This window comes from Capsella rubella, unplaced genomic scaffold (assembly GCF_000375325.1).
Source record: "Capsella rubella cultivar Monte Gargano unplaced genomic scaffold, Caprub1_0 scaffold_6, whole genome shotgun sequence".
In the NCBI taxonomy this organism is placed as follows: Eukaryota; Viridiplantae; Streptophyta; class Magnoliopsida; order Brassicales; family Brassicaceae; genus Capsella; species Capsella rubella.
The window spans coordinates 16,221,614-16,236,774 of NW_006238918.1; the positions used below are offsets into that span (position 1 = coordinate 16,221,614).

Sequence of the window (15,161 nt, forward strand, 5' to 3'; positions counted from 1 at the left end):
AAATACATTTTGTTGCAAGGATTACAATAGTCATCATGTTAGATACTAGTGGATTAAGCATCCATTGCTCCTAAATTTTCAGTTTTCTATTTAAAAATTGGGGTACGTAATATGTGTGTATGTTACACGTTGGTGCGTAATTGGACAAATCGTGATGACGCTAGAAGAATTTAACGGCCTTAACACGATACCTTTTTAGCCGTTTGATTTGTTAAAGTTGAAAAAACACCTTTTTAACGGCGTCAATCAATACATACAAGAGCAACAAGCTCGTAACACGTGTAAGGAGACAAACGCATTATACAGTGACAATTACGGTTGTATCCTTGTATTCATCTCCACTAAAATAAAACTGTCCAAGTCAAATCTTTTTGTGTGATGTGAAACGCAAAAAAAGCTGTACCCAAATTTTTATCACAAAGCGAATCTGAAAACGCAAAGCGAATCGCGATTTTCGAGAGCTCTATGGTGTCTGTAAACCCTCGACCTAAGGGTTTTCCATTTGTTGATCCCGTCGATATGAGTTTACCGGCTTCCTCCGAAGGATTTGGTTCGGCTCCGGTCACTGGACGGACGGTGTCGTTTTCCGAAGACCCGGCGACGAAGATTCGAAAGCCGTACACAATCAAGAAGTCGAGAGAGAATTGGACAGAGCAAGAACACGATAAATTCCTTGAAGCTCTTCATTTGTACGAATTTCGATCGTTTTCTCTCAGTCAAATTGTGTGTTTACAAGGTTTGAGATTTGATTAGATTTCGTCTTTTGATTACAGATTCGATCGAGATTGGAAGAAAATAGAAGCATTTGTTGGATCAAAAACTGTGGTACAGGTAACTTGAAGATGAATCTTACTTGTGTAGTTATGTTATCTGTATCGTTGTTTTGACGACAATGGTTGCTGATGTTGGCAGATACGAAGTCATGCTCAGAAATATTTTCTCAAAGTACAGAAGAGTGGTGCTAATGAACACCTTCCACCTCCTCGACCAAAGAGGAAAGCTATTCATCCTTATCCTCAAAAGGCTCCTAAAAATGGTAGACTTTGATCCTCCTTCTTCTTTCCTTAATTTTTATCACACCTTTTTTTTTCCTGATGATTTTTTTGTTATGCTGCAGTTGCTTTTACGTCTCATGTCATTGGATCCCTCCCGTCTTCTTCGACCACACCGTTGCTTGAACCTGGTTACTTGTACAGCTCTGATCCACAGTCATTGCTGGGAAACCAGGCTGTCTGTGCATCTAGCTCTTCTTCGTGGAATCATGAATCAACCAATCTAACTAAACCGGTGATTGAAGGTATATCTATGAGTGGTTTTTTCTTTCGAATTGATGCCTGTTTGATTTTAGCTGTGTCTGTTAACGGTGTTAACAATGTTGTATAATGAATTTGTGATAGTAGAGGAACCAGGAGTCTCGGCCACAGCTCTCCCTAAGAATATTTGCAGTAAGGAAGATACAACAGGGAGGGTACGAGTATTGACAAACCCTAGTAAAGAAGAAAGTTATGAAAAGCCACATCTAGGTAGAACTTGTCATCGTGTTACATTATGTGTTTTACTTTTTTATGTCTTTGAGATTTATGCTGACAATGAGTTGTTTGGACGCGGATTCAATGCAGTGATGCCGAATTTTGCTGAAGTTTACAGCTTCATAGGAAGTGTCTTTGATCCTAACACCTCAGGCCACCTCCAGAGATTAAAGCAGATGGATCCAATAAATATGGAAACGGTATGAGACACGTTTAATCAGACTCAATGCACCCTTTGTTAAAAACTTTTAAGTACAGAAACTTATATGATTCTTTTTGGTACGTCAGGTTCTTTTACTAATGAGAAACCTGTCTGTAAATCTGACAAGTCCCGAGTTTGCAGAGCAAGTAAGTAGTAAACTCACTGCCACTCTTAATTAATACTTTCTCGGTGGGTACTCCAAAGTAATTTCGTATTTATTAATTTGATGCTTTGATCTGTAGAGGAGGTTGATATCATCATACAGCGCTAAAGCTTTGAAATAGAGATAGGAATAACAGTAATGTACCTTATGTGAAAGCAAGAGACATTCATCCAAGGTATGCAATCCTTGGATTCACTACCCGAGCAGAACAAATAGCAAAGACTCTAAGATGGCTACTGAGTTGTGGTTTGCATGTCTCTGGAAGTCGCGGTGGAGGAGCACACTTTTGTCTGTCCTGTCTTGTGTATGTGTGTAAAGATAAATAGATGGTTTTGCAGAGTTAGCTAAAAGTGAGTTTGGGATCAATCTTAAGTCTGAAGAGACTTTGTGTAATATTGGTTTGGCAGTCGGCAATCAGCAAAAGATGTTTTCTTTAAGTGCAGATCGACACAGTTAAAGAGAAGCCAAGGTTTAAATTTTCGTTTTGAACAAATTGTATACACAAAAGGGATGATTTACATAATATAAAATAAAACATGAACGTAGATTTGTCACCCCTTAACATCGCAACCACAAATGTTAAAAAGCTAGATTTTAACTCTTTATTACTAAAAGAAAGTCCCATTAAAAACAAGTGAGTATTTTTCTTCCGCAAGTTTCTTTTCCGGGAAATTTCTATTTCCTTAAGTAATTGTATGAATTATTTTCAAATAATCAAACGTCCAGCAATATCAATATGGCCTGAGTGATTATTTTGAGAAGAGAAGTTTTACCTATAGAACAAATTAGTGTGTTGATTTTTCAATCTAGTGATTACATATATTTACATACCAATTTGTATTTTGCATATTATTTTGATCAATTGTAATTTAGATTGGCATTTATAAATGATATTAAGTTTACTTTTTTTTTTATTTACTTAAGTAAATGTCTTACAAAAAAGCATTTCATCAAGAAGGTTCACAACAAACATTCAAATCAAAAGTTCAAAAAGAAGCACATGGAAAATACAAAGTATTCTGAACATATAAAAACGCCATTGAACGAAACCAATACTAGAAGACCATCATTAACAAAGAGTTCTTAAATAGATCTTAAGCTAAAAAAAATTAAGAAAAGCTAAGAAAAGTTAGTTTATGTCTCTTGTATAAGAGATATTTAATCACTTTTCTTAGTTTTTTTTTTTTTCTTAACTTAAGATTTTGTTAAAAGCCCCTTGATAATCATGTTCTATCTGGTTCGAAGATTTTCTTAACTTAAGATTTTGTTATACTTCTGATTTTCCAATTTGCACGAAGGGCTGGATCTGGCTCCCACCATTGCTTAAGCTTATGAGGTTTCCAGGGATGCTTCAACAACTGCACAAGCCTAGTCGAGTCGTTCTTGTTTATTATCATATCGGCTGATGACAGGAGTTGAACAGGTTCCGCTGAAAGTGATGATAATGTTCCTTCTCCGAAAACTAGACTCCTAAATGAGATTCTATCACGGGCTCTCACTATTCCCTCTAATAGGAAACGAGCCATGCGGTTTTTGTGTTTGAAATCAGCAATGTATTCCGAACATATTATATCTGCTGAGTTCACATATAACTGAGGTCTCCACTCTGCTACTATTGGATCGTCGTCTCTAATCTGTAATAGTGAAAGGTACAAGAAAAAAAAAAGCAAGTCCTCAAAAGATGATCCAATTCAGTTGTTTTAGTTAATCCTCAATGTGGTTTGGAAAAAAGAAAAAGAATATTACTCTAATATATATAGGCCTAAAAACTAAAGTGCATCCTCAACACCGAGAGATCACCATGCATGGTTAAATGAACCATTAATCCTTAGTAGAGCAAAATTTTCAGTTTCGTGCATAGTGAGATTATATTATTTACCTGGGAATCAAAGAGCGAGGCTACGGTGCTAAGGGTGCCTCTGAATAAAGTGTTGGCGAATCGAAACCCGCCTTTAACCACTTCATTTTCAAGTACTTGCTCTACAGGAACAGACGTGTGGGGCGGGTTGAATGCGTAAGTCTCGAGAAGGACTCCTGATCTCGCCATTTGCTTCCCGGCCATCAGCGCTATACCTGCTCCCAAAGAGTGTCCAGCGAGCCAGACAGATGTTGGCTTGCAAGTGGGTCGGTCCAGCACAGTTTTGATTGCTTGTATGGCATGTTGAAGCCTTTCGCCCTCACGGAGGTTCGCCCAAATGCATCGAAGGTTTTGTTTCATGTCAGAAAACCCAGTTTTGAAATGTAGAAGCGTGCCGCGAAAGGCAATCACGTAACGCGGAGCCATTGACGTATTGTGGTAATTGTTGTTCTCGAAAACGGCGCCGTATATGGAGCCATCAGCATCGTTGATCAAGCGTTCGACTCTAGAGAAACCGAAGAATTCCCACCAGAGGTCGGCTAGTGGTTCCCGTTTCTTTGCCTTATCGCGTTGCATTACATAGACTCCATTTATCATACTTGCTGCCACTGCAGCTCGATGGTACGAGTCGGTCCTATTAATTATAAGAACAAAGCAACACTATACATTTAGATTCTGATCACTAGATAAGTATCAATTTGTTAAGTGATCCCAAAGTTTTAACTTCCTATTTACACACAAAAACAAAAACAAATTTACCAATCAACAGAAATGATATGGTAGGGGCCAAATTTCCTAAAATCATCGCTATCCTTCCCTCCTCCTCCCATTTTTCTTCTTCTTCTTCTTCTTCCTTCCTATTTGTTACATTGCCAATTACAAAGCAAAACTAGTATATTAAGTTAAACGGTGAAGAACAAAATGCAAAATTGTACTACAAAAATATGTACATCATCTTCACAGCAACAATCTTCACATATATTCTTAGTACACCATTTGTTTGTTAATATTTTTCATGGAAGAGTAACTGATATCGATAGGCATGAAAAAAGATTAAGAAATAGTTAGAAAACCAGACATGTATACCTTTTCTTTTCTGATGTCTTCTCGCTAAGTATCCAGAGAGAGTCTGGAGACACTCCCCAATTTATAGTTTGAGCGTACGCGTTCCCATAAAGAGAGTTTCAAACAGTAGTGACGACAAGTCTTTTTTGAACAGCGACAAAATTAAATTAAAAAATATATCTCTTTCACATATATCGTTTTCTATGACTAGAGAGACTTGTAATTCTATAGAAATTGGGAACATTTTATTTTTATTTTGTATACTTAGAGCACCATTATCAATGATATCTTAACAAATCTTAGTTCTAAAATTTTATATAAGCTCTTATATAAGATACCATTGATAATAGTGCTTTTAGCTTAAATCTTGTTTTGTTTATCGTATTACCGTAGAAAAGTAAGCAAAGGTTGAAGGAATGTGCTTAGTCCACTCCCCTGTTGAAAGAAGACTTGTCAGTCTACTCCAGTTGGGGTATCTCTCTCTCCCTCTTTCTGGGAATTGTCGGGGAAATGTTGTCAATAAGGACATATACATGCGTTAGAGAACACCTTTTAATTCCAGTTGAAGTCATATATTCAAGAAAGGTTTGCCAAAAAGAGACCAATTTAAGGATACAATGTCCTAATATAATTTAGCTATCAAGTTAATGTCCCATTACCATTTAAATTTAAATGGTAATTCACTTTTACCCTCATCTAAAGTGTCCCACCTCATTAAAACAAAAACAAAAATTAATTCTAATCTATATAATAACAGTTCAGATATAGGTAACATTCAAAGCACAACTTCAAAATCTGAATTTTAGAAGTCATCCAATCGTTCTTATCTCAAACCAGTGGTGGAGGAGTCCGAATATCCTTGTCAATAGCAAATTGCCTTTGTCTATTATATTAACATCTAGGAGTCGAAGATTGCATACACCACCGATTTGATATGTTTTCTACGTTCATGGATTGCATTTACATGTTTGTTCTTTTTGGTTCTGATTACCAGTCATGTTAACTTATTATTAAAATAAGAGTGAAATTAAAACTTGGGATAGGAAAAATGCAGAAACAAATGATCCCTGAAATTTCTAAAATTGATGCAACAATTGTTTTTACCTAGAACATGAAAAAACTAATTTAAGCATCTACTTTTAGTAGAAGCCAAATGGGCAATAACAATAACAATACTGATGTAGAGATATCGTTTGAACTTTGAAAAGAAAGCCTGAAAACTTAAAACAAACAAACAAAATAAATCCGAAAAGAGTAGCAAGTTATATAACAAACACAAAGATTTGGCTTAGACGAAATCTTGTTGATGCAGTAATCTTCTTAATATGATAGATGGAATAATATTTTTTTAATTTTAAAAAGGGGGAATCGCTAAATAACCAAAAAAAAAAAAGGAAAATTAATTTTTTAGAAAGAGATGAGAGAGAGAGAGGAAGAACAAGAGAGTGAATAGGAGGAGTTTGGGTTAATTATTTAATTTTAATTTATTTTTTGGTCATCCCTGACAGTTTTCCCTTAATATAAATTTTAAAAACATCATTCAATATTAAAAAAATACTTTTTCAATCTAGTGAATAAATATATTTACATGGAGACTTAAAAATAAAGTAACATAATTATTAAGAAGATTATTGTTTCAACAAAATAACAAAATTTCGACTAAGCCGAATCTTTTTGTTTGTTTTATAACTGCCGACTCTGTTCGGATTTCAACTTCCTACTCTGTTCAGACTTTTATTTTTGTTTGTTTGTTTTAGTTTTGAGGCCTTCTTCTCCTATGTGCTTCAAAGGAAACAACTCTCTACATCACTAGGCTTGCTTCTTCTTTCTGAAGGAAGTAACATCTTCTTAATATATGTATATATAATAATATGCTATTTTATTTTTAAATGTCTCCATGTAAATATAGCCTTCAATTAGGCTATTAAAGCAAAGTTTTATCACGGGATGAAATGTTGAGTTGGGCTAAATCTCTACTAAAAGCGTGTACCACTTTGTTTTTCTTCATTTTGGCTAATGAATGCTACTATTCCATGTATCAAACTAATTGTTGTAATTAGTTATAACTAGTCAAAGAGGAGGCAAAATGGGAGGAGGAGGAGGAGCCATGACTTTTCAATGTAAGGAAGAATATGCAAATTGGAAGGAGGAGGAAGAGCCATGACTTCAGTGTCAGTAATTTTGGTCAACCAATTCTGAAGTCACCGGCCGCTATCAATATCAAGTGTTCAAAGAAGACTTGTCGTCACTGTTTGTATCTCCCAACAGTGAAGAGCAGTCTCTATATTTTCGAAGGCTACAAAAAAAAATTAAAGAAAAAGGTTGCTTTAAAAAAAAAATGTTTTGCTTAAGAAAAATATAAAAATAAATAAATATTGCTAACGCATGGAATCGAAATGTTGACCAAAAGCACTTTTAAACCTATTTATACTCTTTTGGCTAAAGGACTACAACAAGAAAATAAAGCTGAAAATATGATTATATTATGGAAGGCCGCAAGCTCATGCTTATGGACTTGGTCTTTGGACCGGCAGTAACATTATGAACAGTACCCAATAACAAATGAACAGTGAACAGTAGATTCTAATTAAACAAACACATGGTGCTCTTAAGTACAAACACCTTACATGCAATCAGTGGCGGATCTACGTTGGGCTTTGTGGTGGCACCTGCCACCAGTAACTGTTAAATAAGAAACAAAACTAAACTATACCAAAGTTGTTAAGCGGCAAAGTGGTTCTAACCCAAAATAACTTTATACAAGCAAGGGTTCAAATCCTCTTCATGACAATTCGCCCCCATCAATATTTTTTTCTGAGTCGAGGAGATTATACAGATAATTAAAGGGAGATTAAGCTCAATCATAGGAATAAGATGCGCTTTTGCCAATTCTTCTTCAAGAGTGATACAAGGAAATTAACGCTCATATGTACATTCTCGGAAAGCAACTTCTCTTTCACGGGAAGGTTACCAACAACAATACCCATACATAGAACTTTCTTCAATTGAAACTTCACAGTGGCTTTGATCTCATTTACTTTTGCTTCCAAAGACTCTTGGCGTTGAACACTTTTTCAGTCTCTTTTATTAATTGTCCAAAACTCTAAACGACTACCACGTATATATGTCTTTAAGGAGGAGGTTGTGTCACATATTTATGGGGATTCAGAGTGGGAATTGGCTGGTAGAGTGGTCGACCCGAGGAAGGAAACGTCCATCACGTTCCCAAACCAGATACAATCCGGCGAACTCGTGTCAGCAGATCCCATAGGATCCTCCCGTGGATGGCTATTGGCTAGCTCCTTCATACGGACCAGACGTCGAACGCTCCACATTTCTATCACCAAGATCAGACAAACAGACGATACTGTATCCCCTACACGCGCCTCGCTTCCTTGTCTTGTCCCAATCCTGCCTCTCAGAGTATCGTGAATGTGTCTCTCTCTTCTTCCTCCCCCGAGGACGATGACGACTGCATCTTGGCTGTGAAGTTTCTTGGACCTCGTTTCAGTTTCTGCAGGCCTACTCTTGGGGAGCAAGCCAAATGGACCTTTGTCCATATACGTCAGAACCAGTACAACACCTCTAGTAGTAGTATTGTCTACTCCAGTAGACACCGAAACTTTTATATGACGACTCAGGGAAGTCACTATTTGGCCGCTTGGGATCTACACACATTCCGTGCTACGTAAATCTACTAAATCCGATCTCCCTCAATCACCCACCCAAATGATAGTTCTCATGTTTCACAACCCATCACTTGTCGTGTTACCTTCCCAAGAATGTGAATTCTTTGTTCCTTTTTTTTCTCCATTACCTTATTAGGCTTTGTCTCCACTCATTCATGACCTAACAGCTTCTGTCTCATTAATGCAGCTCCCCTTGTGTCGTAGTTTGTTTCGCTTCTGTTTTTTATTTATTCAGTGCCTTTGTTTTTTATCTGTACTTCTGGTCGGTAGTTTGTGAAATCAGAGATTATTTTTTATAAAAGGAGATACGTGTTTCTTACTTCTGTGTTGAATGTGACTTCAAAGTTATTCAGCTATCGTCTTAATATTTATAATTTAATCTCTGTTTTTGATTATCTAACGAAAAGAACCAAAACGGTTTAAAAAGAAAAAGATCTAAAATAGAATATTCCAAAAACATGGACGTTATCAAATTCTACCACTGTTAGTTAAAAAGCATCTTCATATCACAAGCAACAAGAGCAACGAGAGTTCATAGAGACGGTATATATTTTCTTTTTTTTTTTCTTAAAAAATCACAAATGGTAATTTTGATTACTAGCACATCACATAGCAACTCACTGTTAGGTAGACAAACCTCTTAGGGTGTTAAGAGGACTGTGGACAGAGCAGCCTTACCTGTAGCCAAACCCAAGGTCGAGTTCATGACCCACAGAGCCTTGACGATTAGGACCACCGGCTTGACCCACTGTCGGTATCTGCTTGGATGGGTCCATCCTCTGCTGAATCCCCAAGAGTGCCTGCAGTGAAGCTGGATGTTCTCCTCTGCTGACTTGAGTACCTGAAAACCCAAGAAAAGTGAGCAGACTCAGTGAACTGGTCCCTGCATCGTCTGATACTAATACCAGGGTCCCTAGAACAGCATACTCAAGTACTCACAACATCTTTTTATCCAGAGGCCAAAAATAAGAGAGTCGTATGTTCCCTTGTGTTATACCTGGTGGTGGCATACTGTAATTGGGCTGGCGATGGGCAAAGGGAAAGCCTTGTGATGAATTTAACTCGGGAATGAGCCCCGGCATTTGATTGTTTACATGAGGAGAATGATGGTGTTGTGGACCACTGCCGGGGAATCCTTGCATTATATGATGGTGTTGCAGGTTATCTTGCATATGCATCTTCTGCATCATATGTGGAGGAAGACGATCAAACTCGGGGTGTCCACTGGTTGCTGTATGATGGAAAGGTGGACGATGAATCATATTTGGTGGGAAACGGTGATTTGGTGGAGGATCTTGATGTTGAGCTATCATGCTTCCTGGTCCCATGAAATCGAGATGAGGTTTTACATGAGCATGTCGTGAATCGAACGGATGGAATACTGGGCCCGAACCATTTAAGTGAGAAGAGGGGTCGGTCGCGTATTGCTGGGGATGTTGGTGAAGAAAAGGACCATCTTGACCTCCCATTGTGGGTCTTTCGTTCCTTGGACCAGAGTTTAAGGCAGCTAACTTGTCAGAGATATTGAAAGCTACTTCAGGCTCTTGATTCTGAGACCCTGGAAAAGACATGTATTTCTGCGGGTTTGTATGACCGCCAACCCCAAGTAAGTTACCATCTTCTGGTAGGGCTAGTATCCCTCCGGGAAGACCGTCAGGTCTGATTTGGTTTCTTTGGCTCAGTTCACCAATAGACCTTTCTGATCGAAGTGGGATCCCTGGAGCATCAGAAACCATAGCTCGTCCAGAGACTGGTTCTCCAATTGACTGCAGTTCGTTCATGAAGGCACTCCCAAACAGATTCTCAAGAGTTAACGACTTCCCTGGTTCTGCTTCTCCAGCTGTAGTTGATTTCACAGATGGAGGTGTTGGTCTCCTCTCTGTAACTGAAAGTAGCTGCATATCTTGACTATTTGGGTCTGCACTTCTCTGTAGTAAAGAAAGAAGGTGCTGCGAAGCCTGGTCATCAACAGATGTTTTCCGTTGTTTGGTCTTTTTTACTGAAGAAACACTCAAGTCTTGGTCAACTGGTGGCGGAGGTGGATGATAGCTATCACTGACTTCTGACAGAATAGACTGCTCAAGGTCTTCACACGTGAGAACAGGTGGAACAGCTGTTACTGGTTTACTTGTGGAAATGTTGCTTAACTGATCAGTGCTTTTAGTGGAATGGCTTTGAAAAGGAAAATCCGATGATAGTTCACCCTTTGCTTTTGTATTAAAGGTTTGCAACTTATCTGCACCTTGCAGTAGTGACAGTAAGCCTCTTGGTGGCCCACTGGATGGGAGATCTTCGACTGGTTTGTTATCTGCACCAAAAAAAGAACATTAGAATGGAAAAACATTACAATTCTAGCATAACAGTGAGTATATTACCGTCTTCAAGAAATAGATGTGCGAACTTGGAGGACTTAGCGATCTGAGGACTCCGTGTTTCTTCTACTTTTTCGACATTTTTCTACAAAGATGTGGAATCTCAGGTCAAATGAGATTCTTCAAATTCCACAGTGCATAGATGATGCATGTACATGAACGAGTCTAAATATGTGTAAACAAACAGTCATTTCCTCAGGACAAAGCATTCAATTTTGTTTATATAACACATGGACGACCATTTGCTTACTAAGAGAAAAGACAAACTATGTTATCCTTCATTTTTCCCGATCAATACAAAATATAGGGAAGAGTCTCATTTATGACTGGTTAGAGGGAACTACATCAGAAAGGACACATCTTTTGGACCAAAAATGGAGTGCATAATTATAACCAGATTCATGAAAATTAGCATAAGTGGAAGAGCTATCATGTGAGTATAATTTTTAAGTTCCAAGGATACACGAGCTGTGACATTAGAAAAAACTCACCTCAGTAATAATAGAAGAGTCACCAGTATTTAAATTTATAGCGGTGTTGAATATCTTATCCAGAATTGATGGCCCCTCTGAAATCTCCAAGCTTTTCTTCTTGTCCAACGTCATCGTAGCTTGCTCACTTTTCTTAGGATACCCCTGAGTTTCAGCAGGTGTTGAGATGAAGGAAAGCTTTTCAAAACTATTATCCTTATGAACTGTATCTGTAGATATTCCAAGAAATGAGGAGATATTAACAGCCCGTTCACTTGGATCAGTGGAGGAGACGCGACCATCTTCACCTTCTATCAGCATCTCACTTGAGCCTATTTTATTTCCCAACAGTTTTTCCCCATTATTAATAGATGTTCCATTCACCACATTAATGCCTTTGGAATTTAAAGGACTACGCTCATGTTGAGAAGTTTCAGTCTGCAAATGGTGTCATAACCAGTAATTAATAGGTGCAACCAAAGATAGTGGAATGCTTAGCAAATCAGAGTACTAATCAGACCAATACATTCAAATAAAATATTTACTAAGAAACGATAAGTTAAAACAAAAAAGTCACCACATTCAAACTTCAACCCTCAAGCGACCGCAGCCTTGGTCATATACACCCAACAAAGACATTATCGAAGGAACAAATGATAACAAAGATGGAAGGTATCAGCCCGTATCCTGGGATTTTTTAGTGAGATTTTTAATATACTCTATTCCCATACAATAATCTACTCTATACCTCAATATAATAATCTACCCTACCCCTCCATTCCCTTACTCTAAAAAATAGAATCCAAAAAGTAAGTTCAAAGCTTGTGACTTGACAGAAGAACTAGGAATGAGATGTTTCTATGACTTTACTGTCATGAACTACAGATAATCATTCTATCATGACTTGTTAAGTTCTGGTAACGTATTCCCTCTCCAACTAATTCTATAAGAAAGCCACTTCTACACTCTGTACCTTAAAGGGAAAAAAATTGATATTATCATACAAAGTACCCTCTACTTTGATTTTTCTTCAGGGATTTCGCTAGCCTTAGGACTTTAACAATCAACGCGCAAACAAAAACTGTAACCTTCTTAAACAAGAGATATTCGGAATGGATGAGGGTCTCAGAAAGATAGCGACTTACTTGAGTTTTTTCCCCTTGTTTTCTTTCCAAAACTGTGCTTGCAAAACCAGGAGGCACAAGCGGTCTGGGTGCACCACTTTGAGAAGGAAAAGAGGTGTTATTAGGACCAGGAATTGTTGGAGTATTATTGACTTCATCGCCTCTACTTGGGGTTGAACGCCCTTTTTCTTCTTTGGACTCCCCAAGAAGTTCGGTAAAGTCAAAGTCGTTTTTACGTAGGTCTGGGTTTGATTTTTGCCTTTCCTGGAATGCTTTCTGATGTTCCTTCCTCAACAACTCAAAAGAAGCTGACGGAGAGTTGAGAATGTAAATTTAAGAATGACACAAAAAGAAACGCATGGAGAAACTGAATGATGCTCATAAACTGGCAGAGGGCTAAGTTAAGGACATAACAAAGTAAATAAATCCCCTGTACCTCTTCTTTGTTTTTCTTCTTCTGCTCTATCTTCGCTAGTAGAATCAGAAGAACCAAATGTTTCATCATTGAGTGAGTCTCTAGTGTCACGTCTGGTGAAAGGTGGCGCCTACAAATGTACATGAGATATTTAGGAATCTGTGCCGTTAACTCATTCAAATTTACTCAAATACACCTCATAAACCAGCTGATAAAAGACAGTCTCGTAATGGAGCAGCATACAACAATCAATGGTACCAGAGGCTATTCAAGATGACTACAGCAGATATTTAGGCACATAACCTTGTATGGGCGAGGAGGATGGTAAGGTTCATTGGTTCTACTCAGCTGATGTGAGTCATTAGATTGAGGTCTGGGGCCAGATGTTCCTGCACCAAATCCAGAAGGCTTAGGGAAAGAACCTTTCCCCAGAAGTCCATCATGCTCAGGTGCTTGCCAAGGCCTCCGAGATGGCATACCAGAACGCCTTCCAGGCTCTCCTAACAAAAAATACAATTCAAAATCAACTATAATACACCGAAATTCCAGATATTTTCGCTAAGGCCTACTTTTCATGTTCACAAAGAAAGCTGACTTCATGCCATTCGCTTTAGTTGATAAATGGGAATCTACATTTACACATATTGAACAGCCAGCTGGATAGAGATTACATCATAATATGCGACACCTTTTGCAAAAAGAAATAAATCGTAAGGGTATTTTATAGATCAAAGATGACAACAAGGTACTATTCAGAGTACTAATCCACCTTGTTACTGTAGTAACGTCATCATACAGCATGTAAAGAATGGGATACGAGTAGGCTCAGGCTACCTGAGTCCCGGTCTGAGTGTGAATCACTATCTTTATCATTCCATCCACCTGAGCGCCCTTCCCATCTTCCATGAATGCCTCGAGAGTTACTACCAAATTCACCCCTGGTGGGAGGCGATGAACTATAGTCATTCCGCCTGAAACCATGGGAGGAAAAATCACCCGAAATTCTCGCTCGCTCGGGTGAAGGATCTTCGAAGTCACTGCTCAAACAAAGAGTGTACAGATGAGGACATGTCACTCCAAACCAGACTGTGTAGTAGATAAGACGACAACATGATCAATCACATTTATACAGTTTGCAGAAAAACAAACTATTGAATAGAGTCTCACAGCAACAGTGCTTCGTCAAATTCACTGGGCAGATTAGGGAGCTTCTTGGAAACATCTTTCTCGCTCAGGGATAAAAGAAACTTTCTCGTGTATTGAATTCTTGGTTGCCTGATTCAATGCGAAAGAAAATTACAGCTGCGCCGATAATTACAAAGAGAAGCAAAAGAAAGACATGATTTACAAACAAAATAAACATACTTTCTCGATTCATCACTGGTATCAACAAGTTGATCCATAGGAAATTGTTGTTCATTTGCTAGACTCATTATAGAATGCAAGCGATACACAATATCTTAGCTGATCTGAGGAAATGAAAAACTCCGGTATCTGTTCTCAACGCCTTAATCAAGTAACTCTACAGTAGTTGTCTATAGTAAATACCCCCAAAACGCAAATCTTCTTAGAATTCGGTATTACAGCTCCTAAAATATTCTCGGCTCTGTCTAGTAACCACCAGTAATACTCAGCATGATCACAACTAGCAAAACTTAAAAAAGAACCCCACGATTCACCAGCATCAACTTCATCAGGTCGTCGTCACGATCTAGCTATATGTACAGTACTGAAATCCAAGTTTGTCTTTCTAAGATTTTTCAACCACAACTGATAAAAACTCAAAGAGAAATTACACCAAAAAAAACAAAAAAAAATCTAGCTCATCCTAAAGTCAGAAGGCTAATCTCGTATTCTGATTGTGAAGAAGCCCCCAAATTCTCACCCAACAAATCAAAAGTTCCGAATCCAAAAACCTCAAATCGGGAGAAAATGATAGTTTCCTGCAGTAATTTAAGGTCTTCGACAGCTAGGGTTTTTAGCGCTAATGGGGAATTACAGAGATTCCAGAATCCATCTGAAAAGATAATATAGAAAGAAAACGAAAAAAAAAAAGAGAGAGAGAGAGATGTCGCGGATTCTAGAACAAAGGAGAACAACAAATTAGGGTTCCGATCTGCAAAAAGTTACTTTAGCTCTTGCTGTGTTTTTTTTTTCTGATCGATTGATGAATAATTAAAAAAGAGAGAAAGATCGAATGAGAGAAAACGAAGTCTTGCAAAGAAGAGAGAGAGAGACGAGGAGAGATTTCTCTCAATGAGGAAGGTGCAATAT

The 15,161-nt window shown here is 38.0% G+C and overlaps 3 protein-coding genes across 5 annotated transcripts; 1 reads left to right on the forward strand and 2 right to left on the reverse strand.

The window, feature by feature from the left end:
* Window positions 1-387: 387 nt before the first annotated feature.
* On the forward strand, window positions 388-2,439 carry LOC17881655 (protein REVEILLE 5). 2 transcript variants are annotated; one of them, XM_006288100.2, is made up of 8 exons: window positions 388-689; window positions 774-831; window positions 913-1,036; window positions 1,118-1,297; window positions 1,398-1,523; window positions 1,620-1,729; window positions 1,818-1,877; window positions 1,974-2,439. In XM_006288100.2, the coding sequence occupies exons 1-8, from the start codon at window positions 466-468 to the stop codon at window positions 2,013-2,015; spliced, it is 924 nt and encodes a 307-aa protein (XP_006288162.2). In that variant the 5' UTR covers window positions 388-465; the 3' UTR covers window positions 2,016-2,439. The 2 variants fall into 2 exon arrangements, with proteins under 2 accessions (XP_006288162.2, XP_023636724.1); XM_023780956.1 differs by having other exon boundaries at window positions 1,401-1,523.
* Window positions 2,440-3,150: 711 nt separating this feature from the next.
* On the reverse strand, window positions 3,151-4,582 carry LOC17882970 (GDSL esterase/lipase At4g10955). The gene is made up of 3 exons (XM_006287997.2): window positions 4,512-4,582; window positions 3,774-4,386; window positions 3,151-3,528 (listed from the first exon to the last, which is right to left on the reverse strand). Exons 1-3 carry the CDS (start codon window positions 4,580-4,582, stop codon window positions 3,151-3,153), a joined length of 1,062 nt encoding a protein of 353 aa, XP_006288059.1.
* A 4,342-nt stretch (window positions 4,583-8,924) lies between these two features.
* LOC17883110 lies at window positions 8,925-15,090 on the reverse strand. Of its 2 annotated transcripts, none has more exons than XM_006286936.2 (10): window positions 14,253-15,090; window positions 14,055-14,162; window positions 13,722-13,924; window positions 13,191-13,384; window positions 12,909-13,017; window positions 12,494-12,780; window positions 11,370-11,786; window positions 10,882-10,963; window positions 9,504-10,814; window positions 8,925-9,347 (listed from the first exon to the last, which is right to left on the reverse strand). In XM_006286936.2, the coding sequence occupies exons 1-10, from the start codon at window positions 14,318-14,320 to the stop codon at window positions 9,181-9,183; spliced, it is 2,946 nt and encodes a 981-aa protein (XP_006286998.1). In that variant the 5' UTR covers window positions 14,321-15,090; the 3' UTR covers window positions 8,925-9,180. The 2 variants fall into 2 exon arrangements, with proteins under 2 accessions (XP_006286998.1, XP_006286999.1); XM_006286937.2 differs by having other exon boundaries at window positions 13,191-13,387; window positions 14,253-15,089.
* Between the last annotated feature and the right edge of the window lie 71 nt (window positions 15,091-15,161).